Source organism: Misgurnus anguillicaudatus, chromosome 8 (assembly GCF_027580225.2).
Source record: "Misgurnus anguillicaudatus chromosome 8, ASM2758022v2, whole genome shotgun sequence".
In the NCBI taxonomy this organism is placed as follows: Eukaryota; Metazoa; Chordata; class Actinopteri; order Cypriniformes; family Cobitidae; genus Misgurnus; species Misgurnus anguillicaudatus.
Genome location: NC_073344.2, coordinates 43,095,079 through 43,122,001, shown reverse-complemented (window position 1 = coordinate 43,122,001; position 26,923 = coordinate 43,095,079). Strand labels below are relative to the sequence as shown.

General features: G+C 35.7%; 1 protein-coding gene across 1 annotated transcript; it reads left to right on the top strand.

Annotated features, from left to right (window-relative positions):
- Positions 1-2,120: 2,120 nt before the first annotated feature.
- Positions 2,121-17,979, top strand: LOC129450016 (uncharacterized). The gene is made up of 6 exons (XM_073870092.1): positions 2,121-2,538; positions 4,865-6,668; positions 10,369-10,665; positions 11,391-11,531; positions 12,152-12,260; positions 17,469-17,979. Exons 1-6 carry the CDS (start codon positions 2,473-2,475, stop codon positions 17,977-17,979), a joined length of 2,928 nt encoding a protein of 975 aa, XP_073726193.1. The 5' UTR covers positions 2,121-2,472.
- The last annotated feature ends 8,944 nt before the right edge of the window (positions 17,980-26,923 follow it).

The following is a 26,923-nucleotide window of genomic DNA, read 5'->3' as shown; positions in this document are numbered from 1 at the left end:
TCACAGAAAACATTGTTATAACAATACACATTAATTAAGATTATAAGCAGCACGATTAATAAAACAAAATCAAATCCCACACCGGTCTCCAAATACGGCGCGGACAAACCCGGAGTTAAAACAAAAAACTTAAATTCGTTTGCAAGTTTAATTGCTAAACAATCAGAAATACATACAAATAAATGTTCATGTATATTTTACATTAAAGTCTGTAAAAGACAGTATAGATGAAGTGAAAAGGCATTAAGTAAGCCGTTACCCTTTGGTGGCACATTAAAAACCAACAAACATTGGGATAGCATTTTTTAAATTCGAATTATTATTGCAGATCAAATATTCGAACATTCGTGCCCATCCCTAATTAGCAGTGCTGAAGCAGCAGTGCTGCAATCGGGCTCTGTTGTTGATGCGCTGCTCATGATCAAATAAAGTGACGGTGCATTATTTATGGATTAATTGCTCGTGGATTGATGTGAAAGTGTAATTTTACATAAAATCATGAATGTGATGCAAAGTGTGTTTTAAATCGTCATGACTTTGAGCAATTTGAAAGAAAGCAATAAAATATTTTAAAAACATACTGTTGCTGGAAGACTGCGCTGTCATTTACTTTCTACCCAGCACTAAATTAATCCTTGTAATTCTTAGTAAATGAATAAAAAATAATTGTTCCAGGGTTCCCGCAGGTTTCACCAAGTCAAATTTAAGACTTTTTAAGACCTTTTTAAGACCATTATGAGTGAAATTTAAGACCAAAGCAGCACAATGATCTCAGAAATTCTAAAAAAAATAATATTTTTATTATATCTTTGTTTATGTTTTTTTTTTTTGACAAATAAAATCCCTTAATATGGGAAGATCAGTATGATCAGCTGCTGATATGTGCCTTGTTAACATGTTTTACACTTTCTCCACCCATACGTTATATGCATAAATATGCGCTATACCGCCATCGCATTTATTCCCCTCTCTAATTACACAATAATGAAATGAAAAGGAAATTTACTATTAAAAGGCTGTTCGTGGTTTGTTGTGTGTTGCAAACAAGGCCGTTTCTAAATCCGAAGGTTGTAGCCTCCAGAGGTCGCATTTGTAGGCTGCATATGAAAACTGTGTAACACTAAAGTTGACTCATTGTTGATGGCGCGGGACTTGACGGCCTGACTGTTAAGTTGATTTTCAATAAAGCAGTGTTGATTTTTTCGCTTCTGGGTTCTCTGTTTCAGAACCATGCAAATGCTCTGGTAAGCCACGGGCTAGTTGGTTAAATTAACACAGAAAAGATTTTTGCTTATAAAAAACTGCATTTAAGGTTTGCTTCTCGCCAAACCTACAGTATACAGTCGGATCACAACACCTGAAATATAGCTTATGGCATGAATTGCGTGGATTATAATAGCCTACATTTGTATCCTCTTTAAAAAATAATGATTAAAAACTGGATTGAAGAGACATTCAGTGACACGCAAAGTGCAGAACTTTTCTTTTTAGAGGCCCACCCATCAAATACATTCTTCCTCCGTCACTGATTAGTTCTACAGCATTTTAATTTACCATTTTATTTTTTTCGGACAACCTTTTCGGGAATAAATGGAGGTAAGAAATTTAAGACTTGGGTTAATTAAATTTAAGACCTAGGGTGAAAATCTGCCCATTTTTAAGACTTTTTATGGCCTTAAATTTAACTTTCTAAATTTCAGACTTTTTAAGACTTTTTAAGACCCCGCGGGAACCCTGTGTTCATTTTCAGTTTGTTCAGAAAAATGAGTTTAGGGCTGCATAACGATTAATCGCGATTAATCATGCAGACTAAAAGTTTTGTTTATATTATATATGTATACACCGTACACACACATATATATGATGTAAACAAAACCTTTTTCTACAAACGATTAATCGCTATTAATCGTTATGCAACCCTAGTTCAGATTTGTTCATTTTTTTTAAGTGACCTTTTCTTTATATAACATAAATATGCCTAGGTGGCATAGATGTGTGTCTTACGTTATGAGATAATTAAATGAACTTGTTATTAAAAACTCTAAATAAAATTTAAATAATGAACATAATTTTATTAAGCTAGAGAAAACAGTTAATGTCTTTGTTTATTTGTAATGAATCAGGATTGGCATACCAAATTTCAAAGATTTAGCAGATTTAAATGTTGTTTGCCAGAACAGAGTTTGTGCTTTCAATGTAAAAATAAATAAAAATTACAATCATCAGTGTGTTGGCGCAATCTGTAGACATTTGTTTTAATAGCAATTGTTAATTCATCATCATTATTATACCATGTCCTTTTAAAGAATATTGATCACTTAGTTATGTTTTTCTTACCAAAAAATATAAGATTACTTGATCAGCAATTGCAAAAAAATTTTTATTACAGCCATATTAGAGAAAATAAAAAAGGTGTGATTTCAGCTGAATAAAAGACTTGAATGGTGAAATTAGAGAGTGGAGTTAATATTAATGTTTTGTGAACTAAATTTTATCTTTTTCTGTTGTTTTTCAGAAGACTTTCAGAACTCATCTGAGGTATGTCATGTTAAACCATGATTTGTCATAGTGAAACTACAGGCAATATAGTGAGCTCATGTTACGGTTACCTCAAATCCATATAAAGTTTTAAAGGAAAACACCCCCATTTTTCAGTATTTTACAATAGTCTTACCTCAACCTAGACAAATTAATACATACCTATCTTTTATCAATGCGTGCACTTTTAATCTTTGTACAACGCGTGGTGAATGTGTTAGGATTTAGCCATGCCCAATTCATTCCTTAGGATCCAAACAAAAGTTTTATTTTGTGCCACCATACTTACTGGTGTATCTACTCATGTAACAGTCTTTAAATAGGGAAAACATGGAAGTGTTTGGTGGCTTCTAAATTCATCCCTGTTTGGATCTGATGTAATGAATGGGGCTAGGCTCATTCATGAAGCGGTGTACAAAGATTAAGTGCACGCATTGAAAAGATAGGGATGTATTAATTTGTCTAAGTTGAAGTAAGAACATAGAAAAATATTGAAAAACTGTGGTGTTTTCCTTTAATTATTAAATTTAATTTTAAACTGTAAGGACATAATGTCTTAACTTTTATTACCTACAAAGCATTTAAAATGTTTGATAAGTTTTATGTAAACGTTTGTTGAATTTGCAAAAGTATATTATTATGTCTGTAGCATGTAAGAGAGAATTATAATAATTATTTATAGTTAAACAACAAAAGAATAATAACTATATTGTTTTTACCCTTTATAGAACAATAAGATGTTACAAAAAAGTTTGATATAATTTTATGCAACACAAGTTGAATGAAATAGCATAAACAGCATCGCATGAACCAATTATTAGTTCAGCTGAAACAGCAGGTCAGTGCAAGCAAATGCATTTACTTGCTATTTGGTATTGATCATTTATCATTTTTTTGTTTTAAGTTTCTTTCTGTGATTTATAAGACTTTCACAGTGATAAGTTAGTTTTTGGTTATGAAAAACAATAATGTAAAAGATGTCATGCTAACCTGAGTGTGCACAGGGGAATCGAACCCAAAACTACCTTTTGGTTGCACCTCAACTGTGGTACAGTTTCTGTAAATATAAAAGCAACATGGACTAGGGTGCCCACTTGTTGGAAGTTAATTAATCTACACGTTCTTGTAGCCTATTCATCAGGACCACGTGATGTCACTGTGTGTCGTTGCCGCCATTTTTGTGTCCGGTCACAGCTGCGCGCTCTGCTTTACTCTATGGTCACAGCAGTGACGACTACGAGATAAAGATCAATAAAAACACTCCCAGGAGGTTTACAACAAGATTAAATTTGCTCTGGATATGTTGTGATGTTGGCTGTAACAACAGTCGTCAGAGGAACCCCGAACTACAATTTTATTCTATTCCAAAGGAGTTAAATCGGCGGAATAAAGGATTGCCTTCAATCAAAAGTGACCAAGGATAACTTAAATTCTTGCCTAATATTAAATAAACAGTAAAAACTTCAAGTAATTCAATAGTCAAATAAACAGTAAGTGATGATAATATAAGAACAGAGAAACAATTTTAATTTATTGTTAAATAAATATAACAATAAGTAGCAGATTCACCAAGTTATCTACTCTATTTATAATGACAGAGATATTATATTTAATTTATTTTTATGAGACACTTTTAATATCTGAAAATATTTAATACAGAATATGACAAATAATTCAGGACATTTTCCGCGACTTCCGCGATCAGGCACAACTGGAGTCACTGACTGGCAGCTGACATCTAACTCCACATTGCAAAATCAGTATTTTGTCTCTGGTAAACTTTCAATTACACTAATAAATGTGACCATTTAGTGCATTAGATATGCTGTGTTTGCTTCCGAAATGAATTATGGTTTCTTCATTTCAATAAAACGCCTGTATGAGATAATGGTAATGCAAATTTGATTAAATAACTAATTGTTGTCATTAAGCCATAGTATTTTTGTTTCGATATTTTATTTATACTTCTTTTGTAATGTATTTAGGATAAAAAAAATGATATAGTTACCATAGAAAACATATAAAACTTTTCGGTTTATATTTAATAAAAAAGATAACATCAAGTTGTTATTTTTTTATTGTGTACCGGTTAAATAAATAGTTTAGATTAGTATACTTGTGTGGATGTAAACATAATTGCATTGTTCTGGAGAACAGTTTTTGAATATAAGGAATTTACACCTGTTATGGGTACAAATATTAATTTTATGAAGTTCATGCTCATATAAAGTTGTAGTAAATGTTATGTAAGATGATCTAGCAAGTGAAGTTATACAGTAAGCACAGTATTTAACTGACTATTTTCCTGTGTGTTATGTAATTGCAGATGCCACGAGGAAAGGGTTTCCGTCGCTCACAGGCGGCAAAAAGGAGGATTGCTGACCGTTATGCGGTCAGTTCCTCCATGGACTTGGTTGAGGTTGTGCCACCTCTAAAAGAAGAGGCACCTCCCTACAGCTCTGTAACACAGAGCCCTGACACTGAGCAAAATGACGTTGTCAAAAGTGATGCCAAAAGTGTGGTCAAAAGTGTTGTCAAAAGTGTTGTCAAAAGTGTTGCCAAAAGTGGTGCCAAAAGTGTTGCCAAAAGTGATGCCAAAAGTGATGTGAAAAATGATGCCAATGTGAAAAATTATGTGAAAAGTGACTTTGAAAATTGCCGTAAGGCTGCTGAAAATGTTCCAATGTGTACCAAATCTCCTCCAATGTGTACCAAAACTCTTCCAAGGTCTAAGAAAACGTACTGTGATATTGTGAAAACTTTGCATGTCAATAACTCTGATCCATTTCTTCTGAAAGTTATACAAGGTTCCTTCCATCAGGGTGATGAGCGGTTTGGTTTCAACCGTAACAGACAGTGTGCAGTAAATAGCATCACAGCCGTAATGATGAGCAAGCTGAAGAATGTGCTAAGATGGACGACAGAGGACCTGAATGCTGTTCTAATGCAAGGAGATGAGCTGTACACATGTATGCGACTGCAGGGGAAGATCAATGATGACACCGGCCGGGGACATGTTTCTGTTGCTGAATTGCCAACCGTGCACACACTGCACAACACAATATTTTCAATAAACCTTGCCGAATCTTTCTCAGGTGTTATTGGTGTTGATCTATATGATGAAGCTGTACAAGATGTATGCATGCCCTTAGATGAAGCACTTCAGAGGACACTATTAAATGATGATGCGTGTTTGTTAAATATTAAAGACTATATTTGTGCCGTTATAAAGGCAGGTACAACATATGCTGTAGTTGATTCTCATTCTCGTAATAGTAAAGGTATGGTACAATATAACGGAACAAGTGCAGTAGTATACTGTGATGACATATATGTGTTATTTAATCATGTTAATAATCTTGCAAAGTCACTGAATGCTCAGGGAACCCCATTCGAAGTGACGGGTGTGAAAGCATCTGTAATTGGTAAGGATTCAACTGCTGAGACAAGTTCTTGTGAGTCTGGTCAACAAAGCAGCATTTGTCAAGTTTCACCTAAAGCAACGGGTGACAATAGTAAGTGTATTAAAGGTAATGGTAAACAAACGTGTTCAGACAGGCCAGTACTGTGCAACCTGAATCAGACGTACAGGGATTCCAATGAGAAGAGTAAACTACAGGCTGAACCAAAGCTTACACATGTGAGCAAGTTGCGTGATAATTTATCAATGGATGATGTCATTATTTTAGAAACTGTAAATACAGAGTTCAATTTCAAACCTTTAATTTCCACAGATCAGGATGCTTTGTGTAAACGTTTACAACTGACTAATGAATACAATGGTGTACAAGGTAGAACTTTGTGTTTGTTAAGAACACCGTGTAAAACAAAGAGCATCAATGCAGACGGTAACTGTTTTTATCGATCAGTAGCACACGCAGTATGTGGCAATGAAGAGAAACACCTTAAAATAAGACGTGCAGTTGTGAAACATCTTGAAGCTAACAGTTCTAAGTTTGTGAGGTATTTAAGAGAAGAGTACAGATCAGTAAAAGATTATGTGACGCAGTGTAAAATGTATTACTCCGGATCTTGGGCCACAGAAATTGACATTTTTTGTACGGCTGATTTGTTGAAAATAAATATATTCACCTTCAATAATGGCAGATGGAATGTGCATGCACCCACTGGTCAGTCATTTACAGATAATGCAATTTATCTGAACCACTGCAACAGTAATCACTATGAAGTTGTTACATGTGTTAAAAATCAGGACAATGTTTGTGCAGAAGCATGCAAAAGTGTAGGAGGTGATGATAGCATTAAACAGTGTTTACGAAAAAGAAAGTCAAATGAACCAATTGAGCACCTCAAAAATAAGAGAGAACGTGTAAGATACACAGGGTTTCCGCGGGGTTGTAAAAGGTAGTAAATTAAATTATGCCAAATTAAGGCCAGTAAAAAGTAGTAAAAAGTAGTAAACGTCATCTGACGAGGTAGTAAATTTTCAATTGCCTTTTGTAATGTTATGATGCCTGGAAATTAGTTCAAATCGCCTGCATATCTGGGCAAATAATCAAAGATCTTTCGTCTCTGGGATGTGATCAAAGCCTGGAGTGGAGCCAAATCACGTTCCTCTATCCGCTGTAAGCATACTGTAATCACTACGGACCGGATCCACTCCGTGTTTTCTGACTGTATCACGTTAAGCTGAGGTAAAACTTTTTCAGCTAGCATGGTCAAACTTACAATGCAGGAAGGCTCCGATGTTTTGAAGATCGATAAAGGTGTAAAAGACGATGGACTTGGCTTAGCGAAATAATGAAGATTGGTAAGCCTTTCAGTTCGTGGGATAAGAAAACCAAACAGGTAATTGCGTGTCTTTGCACAGTATGACTAACGTAAGGGGTCCTGTATTTTGGGGGTAAATGATTTCTCACGTTACTGATCATCCGCGGCACGCTTTTTAATGCTATGCTGATTTAACCAGTGGCTGATACAACGGGTTTGTTAAACTCGTAGGTAAACTTGTGGTGGCATCCAAATCCCGTGAGAGCGATTGACGAGGAATCATAAGAGGAGCCTGCTTCCGAAATGCTCTCGCGGGACTTTGATGTCATCCACCTGTCGGTTCTTGCAGTTGCATTTTCGTGTGGTCACAAAAACGTAACATTTGTAAATATATTTAAGCACAGCAGTTTAAAAACAGGCGATTTTAAGCCATTCAAACACAAACAACAGTGCGTCCGCTGTTTCTGTGTCAGAGGAGCACGCTAGCCACGCATTCGTTTCTCATTGAGCTTGTGTTGTACGTATTTTTGCCGCTTAATTAGACTTAAATAACACACATGCGTCAAAAATCCCGTCTTTGCAAATATCCTCATATAAACACGACCATTCAGGTCTTCAGGAGAAAGTAAACAGCAGAAACATTGCGCATAAACTAGCACATCAGCGCTGCCTCTATTGTAACATAATATTTTGTTGATAAATGTAACTTACAGTCATTCAATTAACAACTGTCACTATGGTTACAGACATCCTGTGTGAATTCTACACGAGTTTGACTCGAGTTACTCGTTCAGGGTTTATATTCATGCATAACGTTACTGTATAAGAGCTGTGACTGTAAACTGTTGTGTGAACAGAACAGACCCTGGATTATTTGTTTATGTGTACTGAATAATGATATGAAAAAGTTGTATTTGTTCACATTAGTAAATGCATTATATAACATAAACAAACAATGAAAAATATTGAGTATATAAGCATTAATTAATTCTTGTTTATGTCATTACAGTAATTGACGGTGGTTCATGGTGCATTCACTAATGTTAACAGTTTCAACTTTGATAAAAAAATTATTAGTAAATGCTAAAATAAATACATTTACAATTAATAAATAATTAATAAAATATTCATTAAAGGTGGTGATATTCATGTTTTCTTTTTATACAGTATAGTGAGTTATTTAGCTGTTTTGCCTTAATCTGAAATGCCCTGCAAACTACAGCTACCTATATGCCACATGAGACTCCAATATGGAATTTATGGCAAAAAAATCTCCCCTTAAAATGCTATTGGTCTCGCCTACATAAAGTGTTAGGTAAAGGAATATGACTTGGCCTGAAAAATATTTCAGTCAGAAGAATTTTTTCACTTTAATTCTTTTTTGTATGTTATATATGTCAAAATCTGTGTAAATAATAGAAAGGTCGCTGATTAACACTTGCAATTCAGTGTTGTGATGGTTTTAAAAAATATTCTGAAGGTAGTAAAAAAGGTAGTAAAAAGTAGTAAATTTAACTTAAGGATTTCTGTATAAACCCTGATACAATAGTGATAATGAATTCAGACAGAGAAAAATACATAACCAAAAATCTAAATATTCTGAAGATGATTTATACAGACAGAGTAAGATTAATAACTCCAAAACGAAATACTTGGAAAATAGTCAATACAGACAGAATAAGATTGACAAGTTCAAAACTAAATACTTGGAAAATAGTCAATACAGACAGAATAAGATTGACAACGCCAAAACTAAATACTTGGAAAATAGTCAATACAGACAGAATAAGATTGACAACGCCAAAACTAAATACTTGGAAAATAGTCAATACAGACAGAATAAGATTGACAACGCCAAAACTAAATACTTGGAAAATAGTCAATACAGACAGAATAAGATTGACAACGCCAAAACTAAATACTTGGAAAATAGTCAATACAGACAGAATAAGATTGACAACGCCAATAAGAAGTATGAAAACAGTGACTATAAAGAAAAGAAACTTAAAAATCTCAGAGATAAATATAAGACTGATTTAAATGTACATCAATCAAAGTGTGAAAAATCAAAGATGAAGTATTCCACAAATATTAATTTTCAAAAATATGTTAAGCTGTATTCTAAGACCAAGTATAAATCAAATGAAGCCTTTAGATCAAGGTTGTGTGAGTATTTCAAACAAAAGTATTACAGAAATCTAATATTTAAAGCAAAGCTACGCCAGTATTCTTATAAAAAGTATCATGAAAACCCAACATTTAAAGCAAAGGTACGCCAGTATTCTCATAAAAAGTATCATGAAAACCCAACATTTAAAGCAAAGGTATGTCAGTATTCTCATAAAAAATATCATGGAAACTTAACATTTAAAACAACTGTTTGTGAATATTCCAAGCATAAATATTATAGTGATGAAAAGTTTCGCATTAGTAAAATACACAAAGGATGTGCAATGTATGCAAAACAGAAGGAAAGACACAATGATATTGATTTCACTATTAATCTGTTTCGTCAAGAAGTCAGTAGAGGCCCAGAATGTGTTTGTTGTGTATGTCATCGTTTATTGTTCAGAAAACAGGTTATTGAATGTATAAGAGATTGTTATGAACAAAAAGGACACAAAATAGCTGATTTAAGCAAAAGATGTATCACACTCAAGTATTTCCATGCATGCAACAATGAATGTAAGTCTAATTGTTATTTATATGGCAATTTGTCATGTAAATTGTGGATTTGCTATACATGCCATCGAAAAATCCTTAAGGGAAAACTACCTGAAGAGAGTGTTGCCAACAATATGCATTTGGTGGAGATTCCAAAAGAATTAAAATGTTTAAATTCATTGGAACAACATCTAATAGCACTCAATATTCCTTTCTTACGTCTTCTTTGTCTGCCTCGGGGTCAACAGCAAGGTGTTCATGGGCCTGTCGTCTGTGTTCCAGTAAATACTACAAAGATGACCAACATTCTTCCACGAAATGAATGTAATGACCATATGATAAAGATTAAACTGAAACGAAAATTAACATACAAAGGCCATTATGAATATAAATATGTCCACACAGATCATGTAAGAAATGCTTTATGGTATCTAGTAAAACACAATAAATTGTATAATGATGTGGAGTTTAATGAGCAGTGGGTCAACTCATTGAGTGAGCCAGATGATATACAAAGTAATGCTAATGATGAAATGGATGATGATAATGTATCAGATAAAAGTGGTGATGAAGTTGAAGAAGGTGAAGAATTGGAAATTCAGCCAGAAGATTTAAGTTTTATTGCAGAGCAAAATGGTCTTTTGTCAGACACATCACTACAGCCTGTTGATATTGGTTCAGAAGTTATTGATCAGCATTTTCATGATGTACTAAATGTAGCACCAGCTGAAGGTAACAGTCCTGTTAGGTTGTTATCAGATAAAACAAATGAGGCAAAGTGCTTTCCTGTTCTCTATCCGACCGGTGGTCCAACATTTCATGATGCCAGACCAGAAAAAATCACATTGACAAGATACCTGAATGCACGAATACTAAATGCTGATGGACGTTTTGCACAGAACACAGACTTCATTTTTTATGCACAATATATATCAGAAGTTGATCAAATTGTATCTAATGTCTCAATTGCATTACGCAAAGGTTATGAGAAAGATGAGTTATCAAAGGTAACACCAGATATGCTGACAAATTCTGATAACTTACAAAAATACTGAAGTATAATGAAGGATATAAGTTTTTGAGACCTGTCAGAGGGACACCTCCCTATTGGATGTCTACACAGAAAGATCTCTTTGCACTGATTAGACAACTTGGCATACCGACTTTCTTTGCATCTTTTAGTTCTGCGGATCTGAGATGGCCTGAAATGATGAACACCATTATTAAACAAGAGGGTAAACAAATCATTGTTGAAGAGCTTGAGTGGTCTGAAAAATGTGCATTTTTGAGACGAAATCCTGTCACTGCAGCAAGAATGTTTGATCACAGATGGCATTGTTTTCTGAAACATGTCATTATGTCTCCAGCTGAACCTATTGGTAAAATAAAAGATTATTTTAATCGTGTTGAATTCCAACAACGTGGTTCTCCTCATGTTCACTGTCTGTTTTGGGTAGAAAATGCTCCAAAGCTTAATGATGATGATGAAGCTAATGATCCTGTGGTTGCTGATTTCATTGACACATATATCACCTGTGAGACACCAGCAGAGCAAGACACTGAACTCTTTGAAATAGTAAACAGTGTGCAGAAGCACAGTACTAAACATTCAAAAACATGTCGCAAGAAAAATACAGTTTGTCGTTTTAATTTCCCAAGACCTCCGTCTAGTCGTACCTTTATTACAAGAGCATCTAATGCAGATGAGTCCAAAGGGAATGATGACGATGAAACAGCAAGTGCAATTATAAAGAAAGTTAAAACTGCCTTAAACTCTGATGTGAATTTTGATTCAGTTGATGTGTTTTTTTATTTCTGGGAATTGATCAGACTGTGTTTGAGAAAGCATACAACAAATGTTCTACAAAGAAAAGCATTGTCCTGAAAAGAAATACAAAAGATATTTGGGTAAACCAGTATAACAGAGATTTATTGCGTGCTTGGCAAGGGAATATGGATATTCAGTATGTCACAGATGCTTTTTCTGTTGTGGTTTATATTATAAGTTACATCACAAAAGCTGAGCAAGAAATGGGACTGTTACTTCAACATGCACAAAATGAAGCTATGAATGGTAATCTTGAAGCTAAAGCATCATTAAAACAATTGGGAAGTTTGTATTTGCACAATAGGGAGCTTTCCGCGCAAGAAGCCGTGTACAGACTGACAGGCATGCATTTAAAGGAATGTTCACGTAAAGTACAATTCATTCCAATAGGACCAAATCCTGTTAAGATGAGTTTGCCTTTGCATCTACTACAAAATAAAGTGGAGAAAGACCAGTCTGATGATGAAAGCAGTTATTGGATGACAAGTGTTGTTGACAGGTACAAAAACAGACCTCAGACAGAACCAATGAAAAATCTTTGTCTTGCCAGTTTTTGTTCAGAGTACAGAGTTTTGTCAAAATCTGAAGTTTCTTCACAAAAGCAAGTTATTAAACTCAATAATAATTCTGGTTATGTGAAACGAAGGAGACGAACTGAACCTGCAGTTGTGAGATATCCAAGATTTTCACCCACAAAAGATCCAGAAAAATATTATCAGTCATTACTTCAGCTTTTTCTACCATATTATGATGACTGTCATCTTAAGCCTAGCAAATATGAGACATACGAGGACTTTTACAACAGTGGTCTCATAAAAATTGGTTGTACACTGCATAAAGTCAAATTAATTGTTGACTGCAACAGAGAATTGTTTGAAAAGGAAAGTGACAAAATAGAAAAAGCTAAACAGCTTTTGGAGCAGGATATAGATTTAGAGGATGCTTGGGCTGCAATATGTCCTGAAACTGAAAGACAGCGTCATGAATGTATTGAAATAATGAAGAATAAAGTATTACCTGATGATGACACTCGGGAAGTGATTCCAGATCTTACAGGAAACCCTCAAACTGTTTGTACTATTGAAACCAACCACACTATTATGCCCAGAGATGCTGCATTGGATTTACTACGGTCATTAAATGAGGAGCAATCTGCTATATTCTATAAGGTCCGGAAGTGGTGTCTACAGAAAATACTTGGACAGAACCCTGAACCTATCAGATTATTTATTACTGGTGGAGCAGGAACAGGAAAAAGTCATTTAATTAAGGCAATACACTATGAATCATCCAGAATATTATCTAAGTTGTCTGAAAATCCTGATGATGTTACTGTGATTTTAACAGCTTCAACAGGAGTAGCAGCTTTTAATGTTGGTGCTTCAACTATTCATAATACATTTTCAATTGGTGCAAATGTCAGATTGCCATATCAGCCACTCAGTGATGAAAAATTAAACTCTTTACGTGTGAGCATTGGTAATTTGCAAATCTTGATTATTGATGAAGTCTCTATGGTTGACCATCGTCTGTTGTCATACATTCATGGAAGGCTGCGACAAATAAAACAAACTGGTGATTACTCTCTATTTGGAAAAGTCAGCATTATTGCTGTGGGTGATTTCTATCAGTTACCGCCTGTAAAGGGTACTGCTCTTTATTCTGATGCAAAAGGAGTAAACATATGGGAAAACAACTTTGAACTTGCTCAGTTAACCAAAGTTGTAAGACAAAAAGATTCAGCTTTTGCTGAGATGTTAAATCGTCTGAGAGTACGTAAAAAAGATGAATCTCTTACAGCTACTGACATTGCTACACTGAAAAAATGTGAAACAGGGGAGAAATGTAATGATCTTCACATATTTGCTACAAATGCAGAGGTTGATAAATACAACATTGAAAGACTACATGAATGTTGCCCAGATGCAATTAGTATAAATGCTCAGGATTATATAAGAAATTCAAAAACTGGAAGAATGGAACGTAAAGTTGGATACCACACTAAAGTTTTCAACTCATGTTTGTCTAAATGTATTTCCTTGGGTGTTGGAGCAAGGGTTATGTTAAAGAAAAATATTGATGTTGCTGATGGTCTTGTTAATGGAGCTTTTGGTACAGTTGTGCATATAAGTGAAAGTCAGAAAAAAGGTGAAGATAATGAGGATTTACCATCAGCTATTCATGTGGAGTTTGATAATCCAATTGTTGGAAAAATTCAGAGATACAGAACACGTCAGACATTTTCTCAGAATTCTACTGTAATTAATGTACAAGAAGATCAAGTAACAAATGATGGTGGAATAAGAAGGCAGTTTCCACTCAGATTGGCGTGGGCATGTACAGTTCACAAAGTGCAAGGACTTACAGTAGATAAAGCTGTTGTATCACTTAATAAAATCTTTACAGCAGGTCAGGCATATGTTGCATTGAGCCGTGTGAGATCTCTTGATGGACTGATTATTGAGGACTTTAAAGATTCTGTCATATTTTGTAATGACAAAATTCAGCTGGCATTAAAAGATATGCCAAAATTAACTTTGGAAAAGTACACTTTCAGTAAATCACTTGGTACATTTAGAATAGCACTGCTTAATGTACAAAGTCTGAAAGCTCACTTACCGGATGTTACATCACATACAGTTTTGATGAATGCTGATTGTATCTGTTTGACAGAAACATGGTTAAATGTTAATGACCAAGAACCACAGATACCAGGATTGTGTTCAAAAACAACCCAAGAGCTAAATGTTATGATGACAGCACTGCACTTTTTACTGAATTTAAACATCAGAGAGGAGGTGGAGTTGGAGTTTATTTTTCTGAAAACATTGAGTGTAATATCTTTGTACCTGAGTGTTGCAACTTAGAGTGTTTGTACTTTGTGCTTCCATGTGTCAATTTGACTGCTGCACTTTTGTATAGGCCTAATTCATATAAAACTGATTTGTTTCAACAGCAACTATTACATGTTTTTAATGAGATGGAGAAGCAACCAGGACAAAAGATAATCATGGGAGACTTTAATGAGGACATCTTTACTTCTTCCACAATTTTGAAAGTAATGGGACAACATGGATACACACAACAGGTACAAAATTCAACAACAGAAAAAGGTACACTAATTGATCATGTGTATACAAAAGATATGGAAGGTGTTACTTTTGAAATTGAACAAACATATTACAGTTATCATCACGCAATACTTGTTACATTAATGTAAAAATACATAGACACTTTATAGGCTACTTAGTTGTCCTATATATCAATTTGACTATTGCACTTTTCTATAGGCCTAAATTATATAATATAACTGCTGTTAAAACAATTCAATTTTAAATCGTAATTATATTAAAATAATCTCCAAAAATATTTAAATATTTCAGGATTTAATATATGTTTATTTAAACTTTATAAATGAACGTCAAAACATGAATTCAATAAATCCAGCCACAAAGATATATAGACCATGTTTATGTGAATGATTAGAGTTATAACTATATTCCGCCACTTATTAAATAGGGGCTAAGGGAGGACACAAACTATTGGCTGCTCCCTGGGGCAGGGTAGGGAGTGGGGCAGGGTAGGGAGACTGGGTTAGCTGGTACAGGTGTTGGTTGATAAAGGGGTGAATTATGTTTTATAGGTTGATTAATAAGTAATTATAATGATAACTAGTAATTATTGTTATAGTCATTCAAAGTTCTACAATGTACTAACATAGATTAAAATAATTAGCTCTTAAAATATATTAGATTAAAATAGATAAATTAACCAACTGAACAAATGAACAAAACCTTTAAAATTGTGTCAACCAACCCATAAATCCAGTTGTTGTTTAAATGTACTTTGATTAGGGAATGTAGATAAGTTCTAACTCATTTATTCATGCAGTCTTATTTTAAATGTTATTTATGTGTTTTAATACTTTATTTTTTTCCTTTTGTTTATTTTTTTGACATCTTATTTCACAGCTATGACATAATCTACAATGTTTCTACATTATACATGCAATAACTCATTTTTTAGAAAGGGTCATATCATGTGGGAGCGTGTTTTGAATGAGATGTTTTATGAAGGTATGAATGAGCCTTCACTTTTGAGAAGAATTTCAACTTCATTATGCCAAAACAACTTTTAACACTACAAAGACCAAGAAAAAAACAAGAAATTGCATCATATGACCCTTTAATTAACTTAGTTATTTTTATTAAGCAGTATTACTTTATTATTTGTTTACAATAAATAATTTACAACTATTTTAAATGGTATGCCAGCTAACCCAGTTCTCTCCATTTTTGTTTAATTTTATTTTCAGTTTTTTTTTATAATTCCACATATATTACACTTGGATCAAGATATTTGTATACTATAATTGAAAATCGCACCTATAGGAAATTGTTAAACATTAGTAGCATCTTTTGCAAAAGCAAATTTTATGTATAGTATTTATTTTATTTTATTTTTAATATAAAAACTTTTGTATAAAAGCTACATTTTCTACCTATCATATAAGTTGAACTGTGTCACAGAAAAAAAGTATGTCAAAATGTTTGTTGTGTGGTTAATTATGCCAAGCACTAACACAAAAGATTTTATTTAATATGAAAAATGCACAAACAATCTGGAGTTTAAGGACAACTCAGCTTATGAACCTCTGTTCAAAAAGTTTCTCCATTTTCTTAAAGCAACTGAACTTTCTATTTCGTAATGGTTGTTTTATATTCAACAGCAGGAACTCTATTCAATTGACAAACAATCTGGAACTTATGTACAAATCAACTTATGAACCACTGCTCAAAAGGGTTCTTTATGAACAATAAAAAAACAGAGCTTCTTGTCCAGTAATTGTCATTTTATATCGACCAGCCTTTTCAATGGACAAACAGTCGGGACTTTATGGACAACTCAGCTTCTAAATATCTATTTAAAAAGCTTTTGTATCTGCTTAAAACAAGCTTTGTGTCCTTTGATGTTTGCTTTTATATTCACCAGCAGGAACCCTTTTTAATGGACAAACAATCTGAAACTTCTGGACAACTCAGCTTATGAAGCATTGCTTAAAATGGTTCTTCATGGACATTATAACAACTGATCTTCCTGTTTTATGATGTCTTTTCATATTGACCAGCAGTAACCTTTTTCTGTGCCCAGACAATCTGAGTTTTATGGACAATTCAGCTTCTGAACCTGTGTTCAAAAAGTTAATTCATCAGCACTATATATGCATTGGAACATATCTACAAACAATCTGGACCTTATGGACAACTCAGCTTCTGAACCTCTGCTCAAAAAGTTAAAAGAACAGTGATATTTATTCCCTAACCTGCCAGATTACAAGAGTACTGTACACACTGCTGAAAGTTGCTGATGAAAAATCATCTTCCAAGACACTTTAGGTAAGTATAATTGTTTTTATGAATGATGTTTTACATTAGCTTTTCATTAATACATTCATATTTAGTATGGCATAATAATTAAATATTTGTTAATGTTGAAAAATTAAAGTACTAAAACAACACCTTATCATTTAGTATCTGATAAACAATAGCACAGACCAGTAACAGCAATAGGACAATAAGTTCACTTTATTACTTAACATATCATAAAACTGAATAGACTGTTAATCTATGTGTATTTTTGTATTTCTTATCATTAAAATAGCTTAACATAATTAAAGAAAATATTTGTTGTTTTGTTTACCCTGTAGAAATGAAAAGCTTGTCAATTTGGAGGACTTAGACTTTGCAGATGACTGTGCCCTCTGGTCACACGGCCATCAGCAAATACAGGAAAAGACAACAAAACTGCTCTCTGTGTCAGCACAGGTTGGACTCAAGATCAAAAGAGGAAAGATAAAAATCCTTAAAGTGAATGCCACAAGTCAGGAGCCAGTGATGCTAGAAGGGGAAGCCCTGGAAGAAGTGGACTCTTTCACATACCTCGGTAGTGTGGTGGACAAGCAGGGTGGAACAGAGGCGGACGATAAAATCAGGATAAGAAAAGCACGCACAGCATTCATCCAGCTTAAAAACATTTGGATTTCAAAAGAAATTAGCCGCCACACCAAAATGCGCTTAATCAACTCAACTGTTAAGGCAGATTTGCTTTATGGAGCTCAGACATGGAGATTTACAAGGACAACTTTAAAGAGGATCCAAACCTTTGTCAACGGATGTCTGCGAAGAATCCTCTCAATCCACTGGCCCAAGATTATATGAAACACTGATTTGTAGCAAATAACTTACCAGTGTCCCGTTGAAGGGGAGATTGTAAGATGGAGATGGGCCTGGTTAGGCCACACTCTGCGAAAACCGACAGATAACATCACCAAACAGGCACTCATATGGAATCCTCAAGGGAAAAGAAACAAGGGAGGGCCAAGAAACACCTGGCGCCGTGACCTTGAAGCAGACATCAAAGTGACTGGCCTGTCCTGGGGCGAACTGGTCAGATTAGCACAGAATCGAAAGAGCTGAAGGGAAGTCGTCGATGGCTATGCACCAGGAGGTGCAATGGGCCGAAGTTATTAAGTAGAAATGTATAGTGCTCTGAGGACATCACAAGAGGAAAATGACACACAGCTTTGACGACATGTATCCATATTTAAAGCAAATTACAGAAAAGGACAATTTCCAAAAATGTCTGCGAAGAATCCTCTCAATCCACTGGCCCAAGATTATATGAAACACTGATTTGTAGCAAATAACTTACCAGTGTCCCGTTGAAGGGGAGATTGTAAGATGGAGATGGGCCTGGTTAGGCCACACTCTGCGAAAACTGACAGGTAACATCACCAAACAGGCACTCATATGGAATCCTCAAGGGAAAAGAAACAGAGGAGGGCCAAGAAACACCTGGCGCCGTGACCTTGAAGCAGACATCAAAGTGACTGGCCTGTCCTGGGGCAAACTGCTTTTGGGGACTGTAGGAACCCCTGTCCCAAATCCGTTCCAGTTTGTTAATGGTCCAACCTTTCTCCACTGCCGTCTACTCAACCCTTAGTCTTCTGGACAAAAATACTTGTATGTAGAATGATGTTCATAGACTACACTTCAGCATTTAATACCATCATCCTCCAATAGCTCATTCACAAACTGGTTCAGCTTGGCCTTATCATCTTGTTATGCAACTGGCTGCTGGACTGTCTGACTGTGAGTCCTCAGGAAGTATGTGTTGGCAGTAACACATTTAGCACAGTCAAGCTTAACACAGGGGCTACTCAAAGATGTTTGCTTAGCATCTTCCTATTGAGTCTGCTCTCCCACAACTGCATTATCTATTTAGCTGTATTATTTCATTAACAAAATAGATAAACTACAGGAACGAGGTGAGTCTGTGTCTGGACAAGATCAAGCTGATTTTTGTTAACTTAAGGACAGTGTGTATTCAGAATGGTCCTCTGATCGAGTGACTAGCAAAAATTTACTGGGTGTACACATCACATAGGACCTCTCCTGGACTGACAACACACATTACTGGCCAAAAAAGCACACCAGCGAATATACTTATTCCACACCAGTGACTATACTTATCCCACAAAAAAGCCAGGGTCCTAAACCCCATCATGCACACCTTTTACAGAGCCACTATTGAGAATATCATGACCAGCTGCATCACTGTGTGGTATGACACCATAGGAGCCTCCAATGCATTAGTGAGAGCAGCTGAAAAGATCATTGATGTTGCTATCCTCTTGCTTCAAGATATTTATAGCACACATCTCGCCTGCAAGCCCTCTGTATTGCAGATGATTCCACCCAGCCCACACACAGATTCTTCAGTTTACTAACATCTGAGAAGAGATTGGTAATTACCAGGTCAGGACCACCAGACTGAAAGACAGCTTCATATATCAAGCTGTCAAAAAGTTGAACATTCTCACAGCTCTACCCTCCCATCTACACCTCATTGCAACCCTCTCTACACCTGCTGTTGCTACACCTGATAGTTCACTAACCCACAATTAACATATTGACTTGCACTAGCTACTTTGTGCATCATTGGACTGCTTATCACCTTATTGCAACATTGGACTGAAAACTCATTATATACAGCTTGACTAAATTAGTTCTCTGTCACTTTAAAATGTTTTAAATTAGTCTCTTTGCACCATATCAATTATGTTTGAACTGTTACTTATTTCTTTAGTTTTTAAATTCTATCTGCACGTGCATTGTGTTCTTACATTATACTTTATTTGTTTTATATGTTGACTGTATTTATTTGTAATTTGTTAAAGAATTCTCGCTTTAGTTTTTAATGTTATAGAGCCGGTTTCATGGACAGGGATTAGACTAATCATAGACTAAAATAAATGTAGGATCAATCCAAACTGAAAATAACTTCAGTGCCCTTTGTTTTGCCTCAAAATGCACACAAGTAATATTTTAGTAAGGTATGTTTGTTAAAACTAGTTATATAATAAAAATTCTCTGTTTTTGCTGTGTCACAGTTCTCTTAACTCAAAGATGACAGAGGCAGGGATTACAGAAACTTACAGGACTTTAATGACGATGGACAGCAAAACACGATGACAAGGGTACATACAGACGAGATCAGACAATGGACAGGCACATGAGGGCAAACTATAAAGGGTGAGTGTTAATGACAAGCAGCTGTAACTAATGATAATGATTAACAAACACAGGTGAGACTAATTAAAGGTAACTAACACAAAGAGCAATGATGAATAATGATAACAATGAACTAAACAGAACCAAAACCCTGACAGTACGCCCCCTCCCGGTAGGCGCGACCTCGCGCCGTAGATGAAACAACAAATAGAGGCGAGTGGGAGGGAGCAACAAAAAAGAAAAGTGTCCAAAAAACTGTGGAGAAAGGTGAGGGAAGGTCTAGAGCAGGACCCAAAGACCAGACGAGACGAAGCCCCAGGGTGGAGACGCTGGCGGAGGGCGCCAGGGTGATGGAAGTCTTTTAGTCCCACCCTGGGGACAGACGACGGCGTAGACACTGGAGGGAGGATCCAGGGCGGGGCCACGCAAGCGGAGAACCCGGGGGAAGCCGAGGATCCGGAGGGACGGGGCGGAGCTGGTGGGTCTCCCGACCGAGATGTAGGAGGATTCCGGAGCCACGAGGCGGAGCCAGAGCTAGGGAGTCCCGTGGTGACGTCTTCGGGAAGGAGGAGCCCAACGAGCCGGAAGGGTGGAGTGAGAGACACACAGGGGAACGAGGAAAACCCGGAGGTGAGGGCAGGACGACGACTGACCAGGGGCGGAACCAGAGGGGTGACCGAAGCCTGGTGACGTCGTAGTGGGGACGGGAGCTGACGGAGAGGAGGGAGGAGAGACCCGAAGCGAGGCCGCTGGTCCGACGAGCCGAGGCGACCTCTAGGTCTCAGGGAGCGGGGGAGGAGAACTGGAGAAACCCCCGAGACAGTGGGCAGAGAGGCACACCTCGGCTCTGACGAACCAGCGCCGGTGACGCGCTGAGGATGAGCTGAGGTGTGACGCTGTGTCCGCTGACGTAGCTTCGGATTGGCTGGTGTGGGAAATCCAAAAGGGAAACCGGACGGGACCGGCAGCGCTGACCAACAGCGACTTACGAGGGGCGGGCTGGACGGAACCAGTGGTGACGATGAGGGGTGGGAAATGTCCAAAGCACAATCCGAGCAGATGTTAGAAACCCCAGGGACCGTTATTGGCTCACCCTCAGCGGCGGGGAGATGGACGTCCTCCCTGACGTCATTTGCAGCTCCCGCGGCGGCACCCCGGAAACTCTGGTCACGCAACCTGGTCAGGGGGAACACCCGGGGTTTTGGCGACGCTGGGCTCCGAGGGTAGCTCTGGCTCGCAGGTCGCACTGCCGGGTTCCGGGTAGGGTGAAGTCCGTCTGGTCTCTGGGGGTGGCGATGGTCCGTTGGACCGTCCGAAGCGCTCGGACGGTCTCCCTGCTCCAAACCGAGTGATGTGTTCAACGAAAAATCCATAAATACACTAAAAACGAAACTGATTATCCGGAAAACAAAAAACTCTAGTTTGAAACACGGAGGGGAACACTAACACGCCACAAACGTTTGGTCTGATCTTCTGTCACAGTTCTCTTAACTCAAAGATGACAGAGGCAGGGATTACAGAAACTTACAGGACTTTAATGACGATGGACAGCAAAACACGATGACAAGGGTACATACAGACGAGATCAGACAATGGACAGGCACATGAGGGCAAACTATAAAGGGTGAGTGTTAATGACAAGCAGCTGTAACTAATGATAATGATTAACAAACACAGGTGAGACTAATTAAAGGTAACTAACACAAAGAGCAATGATGAATAATGATAACAATGAACTAAACAGAACCAAAACCCTGACATGCTGAACCTGTGGCTGAATTGACAATAAAACAAATTTCACCTTGAACTTACAATCTTATGCAACATGTATTTTCTGATAACACATTGTGTTTTAATGTAAATGCAAAATATGTTTAACGTGATTTTTCTAATTATTGTATGATTTTTACACACAAACCTTACATTACACTTACAAGTAAACAAATGATTTAGTCTGAATTCATACTTGTAATTCACACTATTTGGTGACTTGTCCCATTGGTGTGGTTTTGCTTATCAACTAAACTACAGTAAAAATGTCATTATTTAATTATAAGATTATGTTGAATATAGCATGAAGCATCAACATATATATATATATCTTGTATTAAGTACTATTAAATTATAATATTTTAAGCGTTAATTCTTTGTAATTCTAGCAAGTTAAATTAACTTACCTTTGTTAATAATTAGTAAGACTTTTATTTAAATTTGTGAAATTCCAGAGGATATGTGTTTTGTTATTCCTCTTGTTTCATTTCTTGATGAATTTGTAATAATACATTGTATTGTTGTATAAAAAGTAAATTGAATTTGAATCAAAGTATAAGTGATTTTGCATTCCTTTATTTACAATTTCTTTATTAATAATAATTTAAAATAAGCACTGTAGAGCAATCAGCATTTTAAATATATTTTATCTATATGCACCAGTAGGTGTCACTGTCACAAAATTGTCATGCATTCTAAGGTTAATCAATTAAATTTTATTAATATAGCAGTTTTCACAATTGTACATCATTTCAAAGCAGCTTTTCATGAAATAAATACAAAGTAAAGAAAAAAAGTAAGGCAAGTTTTTAAATATACTTTATGATGCCGTATATGAATTAACATGGGAATGGACTAATATTACAGTATTTAAATAAGAAATAAATGTGAATTGTTCAAAGTATATTATGATAATAATGTACAATGGAAAGTATGGAGGTTTCAGTTTTGTTATTACAGTTTTTCTCAGTCACTTTGGTACACTTCTCAGATCAGAATTAAAATTCTCAATCGAAATTTTCATTTAGTATTCACTAAGTTATAGAATATAGTCAATAATACATTATAGAATTCAGCATCCCTGCAAAATTCAGAAGGAAGTGATCAATTGTCACTGGGAATTCATCAAGTTGGTAGCATGATAAAAGACATCAAGTGGATCAATTGTGGGATGAACATCATACTAAAGTGGAACTATTTGTCTTAGATGTCCTCTGTGAACCAAGGATACCACAGGGAAACAGACGCAATATGTTATTAATATAGAGGCTACTTATATTTAATATTAAAGGCATACAGTCATACACTATAATAGATATGACCGTGCTCATTATGACAATAATTCACGTAAATACACAAAAGTTTATTCACTATATAATAATGTATTCACTTTAAACAGCTTTAAACTTGTAATTCTATAAACCAGGTTTTGTCATTTTATAGTTAAAATTCAGCCATATTTATCATTGTACATGTATGCCATAATAGACTATCATAATTGATGGATCAAAATATCTTTTGTGTTCATCTGAAAAAATAAATTCATATAGGTTAAGAACAAGATGCAAATGAGAAAATTATGGGGGAAAAATCATTTATGAGTGAATTATCACTTTAAATCCAATTTCATAAAATTTATAACCAGCAAGTGGAAGTCACAATACACAACAAAATCCCCTTTGATAAAATAAAACTCTTACCCCAGGTTTCACAGACTCAAAAGTAAGTTGCACTGACAAATCTTAAAGGGACACTCAACTTTTTTTAAACTAATTTTTACAACTTCTCCAAACTTAAACATTGGATTTTTACCATTTTTGGATTAATTCAACCAATCTCTGGGTCGGGCGGTACCTCCATTGAATCCGATTAGACCATTACCATCAAACTAAAAAATAACCGGAGAGTTTCAATATTTTTCCTATTTAAAACTTGACTCTTCTGTAGTTGCAGTGAGGAATATTATGCAGTGATATTACGCAGTCCCCGAAAATAGGCTCCTGATACCAAGGGGACTATTTTTGGGCACTGTGAAACATCCCTGCACCTCCTGCAGCCATGGTACAACAGCAAAGTCCTTGATTATTACACCGGAATGAGAGTACAGTACCTTGCCATATTGGCCTAGAAAATTTTAACTTTTAGCTTTCTGTCGTTTTAGTACACGATGTAAAGTTACAGAAGAGTCAAGTTTCCAGAAAAATATCAAAACTCTCCAAAACTCATACAAAAATACTTTTCTAAGGCATCTTAATTTAACTAATTTTTAGTCCAGTAATATTTTCTGTGAAACTAGGCCTTAGTGTATATATAATCCACAGACAGATAGTCTATGTTATATTAACATTATATATTAGTGTTAAAAGTAACATTGTATGAACATTGAAGTTCATGAGATCATGAACTGATGAATGAACATTACAGTTTTTCTCAGCACCTTTGGTGCATTTCTCACATCACTATTTACATTTGCACAAAAGTTAATGCAGTTGTCAAAGTTAATACAAACTGCAAAACCTAGTTTATAAACTGCAAGAGTGTGTCACTTGCTCAAAATGGATAGGTCATTCCTCAAAAGCAAGTATTCATGTCAATGAAAGTGTGAGTGTCATCAAAATGAAAAGTCCTGACACCATTGTTTATGGACAAGATAGTCGAATGACTTTATCATGTTGTCATTATGACAGTTTACTGTGTAAATGTTTTCCAATGCAAAAAAAGTCAGATCTTGGTGACACTACCTGAAAATGCTCAAGACAGCACTATTTGAAAAATACAATAAAGTTGCACATAACTGTATTTAGGGAGGTTAACTGCATACAAGATACTGAATATGTATGTTTCACATTTTTACTTCATATGCTCTTTGCAATTCTATTTTGTTAATAGCATTGTACAAAAGAAAAAAATACACCCTTAATAACAAAAAACATAAACTCCCTTTGGGTAGAGCTGTGTGCACAACTGTAAACAATATTGCAGTATATATTGGAATTGAACATACAACATACATAGTACTGTAATCATTCTTGCACATCCAGACATTCCTCTCTGTCTGGCCAGATAATTTCAATTTAGGAGACATTTTTGGAAAAAAAGATAAAAAAAAATGATTTTGACAATTAGTTCAACATTTTTTGTATGTAATTGACTCAAGCAATGAAATGAGAACTATTAGTTTTATATAAAATGACTATTCAGTATTCACAAGTATAGTTAATTTTGACCGACACTACAAAAGCAAATGATAATGTTATAAAAATTCAGAGCAACTGATGCATGTCCAAAAGCATTTGCAATTTGTTAGAAGGAATGAGAAACTGCAACTATGATGTCCACAAATGACTAAATGTTGTGGAGGTTGAACTAAATGTTGTGGAAATGTAAATTGTGATGTGAAAAAAACTATAAAAAAACTACTTTGGTGGAAAAAAACTATAGTTTCCATTGCTCCAACATGATCCAGCAATGGTTTGCGGCCCACATCAGGATGTTGCTCAAGCTCCTCTGACCCTACTCTTCATTCCTTAACCCAAGTGAGGAATTTTTCTCAGCATGGAGATGGAAAGTATATGATCGCCAGCGACATACAGATGACCCTTCTGGCTGGCATGGATACAGAAGATATTCATTGTGATACAGAAATTAACATCAGGAGAAATGCCTATAGCACTGCATGTACAGTTTTCCTTAAAGAGATTGTCCTTTGTTCACATTTCTAGTTTTTTATGCGACTAAGTGTTGTCTTTCCCTGTCTGTATCACAATGACATGGTCTGTCAACAAATTACAGTACAAATAGTAAAAGTGCAAATGTGAATCTTGTCCAGTCTCTTGCAACCAAACTCACATATGTACTAAAGTGTAACCTACAATTTCCAATAACTGTCATCAGAACATCCCTCAAGACTAAACTGTTATATCGACAACATGAGTAAGCAATTTGACTGTCTCATCTGTACACATTGACGCAAGCACTTGTCATTCTGATGGCACTGAGATGTTAATCGAGACAGATATTTATCTGTTATTGACAATCATGGAACATTAGAGCACTGAAGGACATGTGAGGGATTCTTGCAGTGGCAAAACATGGGTCACAACAAGTTAAATGAGTCAAAAGAGACCACCACCGTGTCTCTACGATGTTCTGATGCAGAGATTTAGCTCTTTCAAAAACAGTTGATGAGGTATTCGCATTGGTTGCTAGGGAGTGAATTGGCAACCATCAGTGATTATAGTCAAAGCCATGAAAGGAATAATCCATGATGACTCATGGTTTTAGATGTGTTGTTGCAGTAGTTTTAGGCAAAAATACCATATTCTATCTCAAAACCAGTAGGTGGCGCTATGAAAAAATTGTGCATGGAACATCAGGTCATGATTGTGTTACATCTAGCTAGTTTTATGACTATACACTTTAGTTTAGTTAAGAAACAGTTGTATGACCATAAGGCTGGCTTGTTATAAAAGGTTTTGTTCAATTATAAGGCCATCTAGTGGTGCAAGCATACATTTTTTTCTGTGTAGCCTCAGAATGTGCTCATACATCAGTGTATCAAATCTGGTGAAAAAAACTATTTTCGTTACGAAGTTACAACCATTTATGTGTAAAAAACACAAAATTTGAAGGTAATTTTTCGTTTTTTGCAATTTTCGGCCATTTCTGATGAAAATTTTAATATAACGCCAATATAACTTTTTGTTCAGAAGGTAAGATTAGTTTCTTCCTATGGTGTTTTCGAGTCGATCAGAAAAACGCTCACGGAGATATTCACGCGTGTTTTTTAAGCGCTATTTTGCTGCGCAGAGTTAACCGT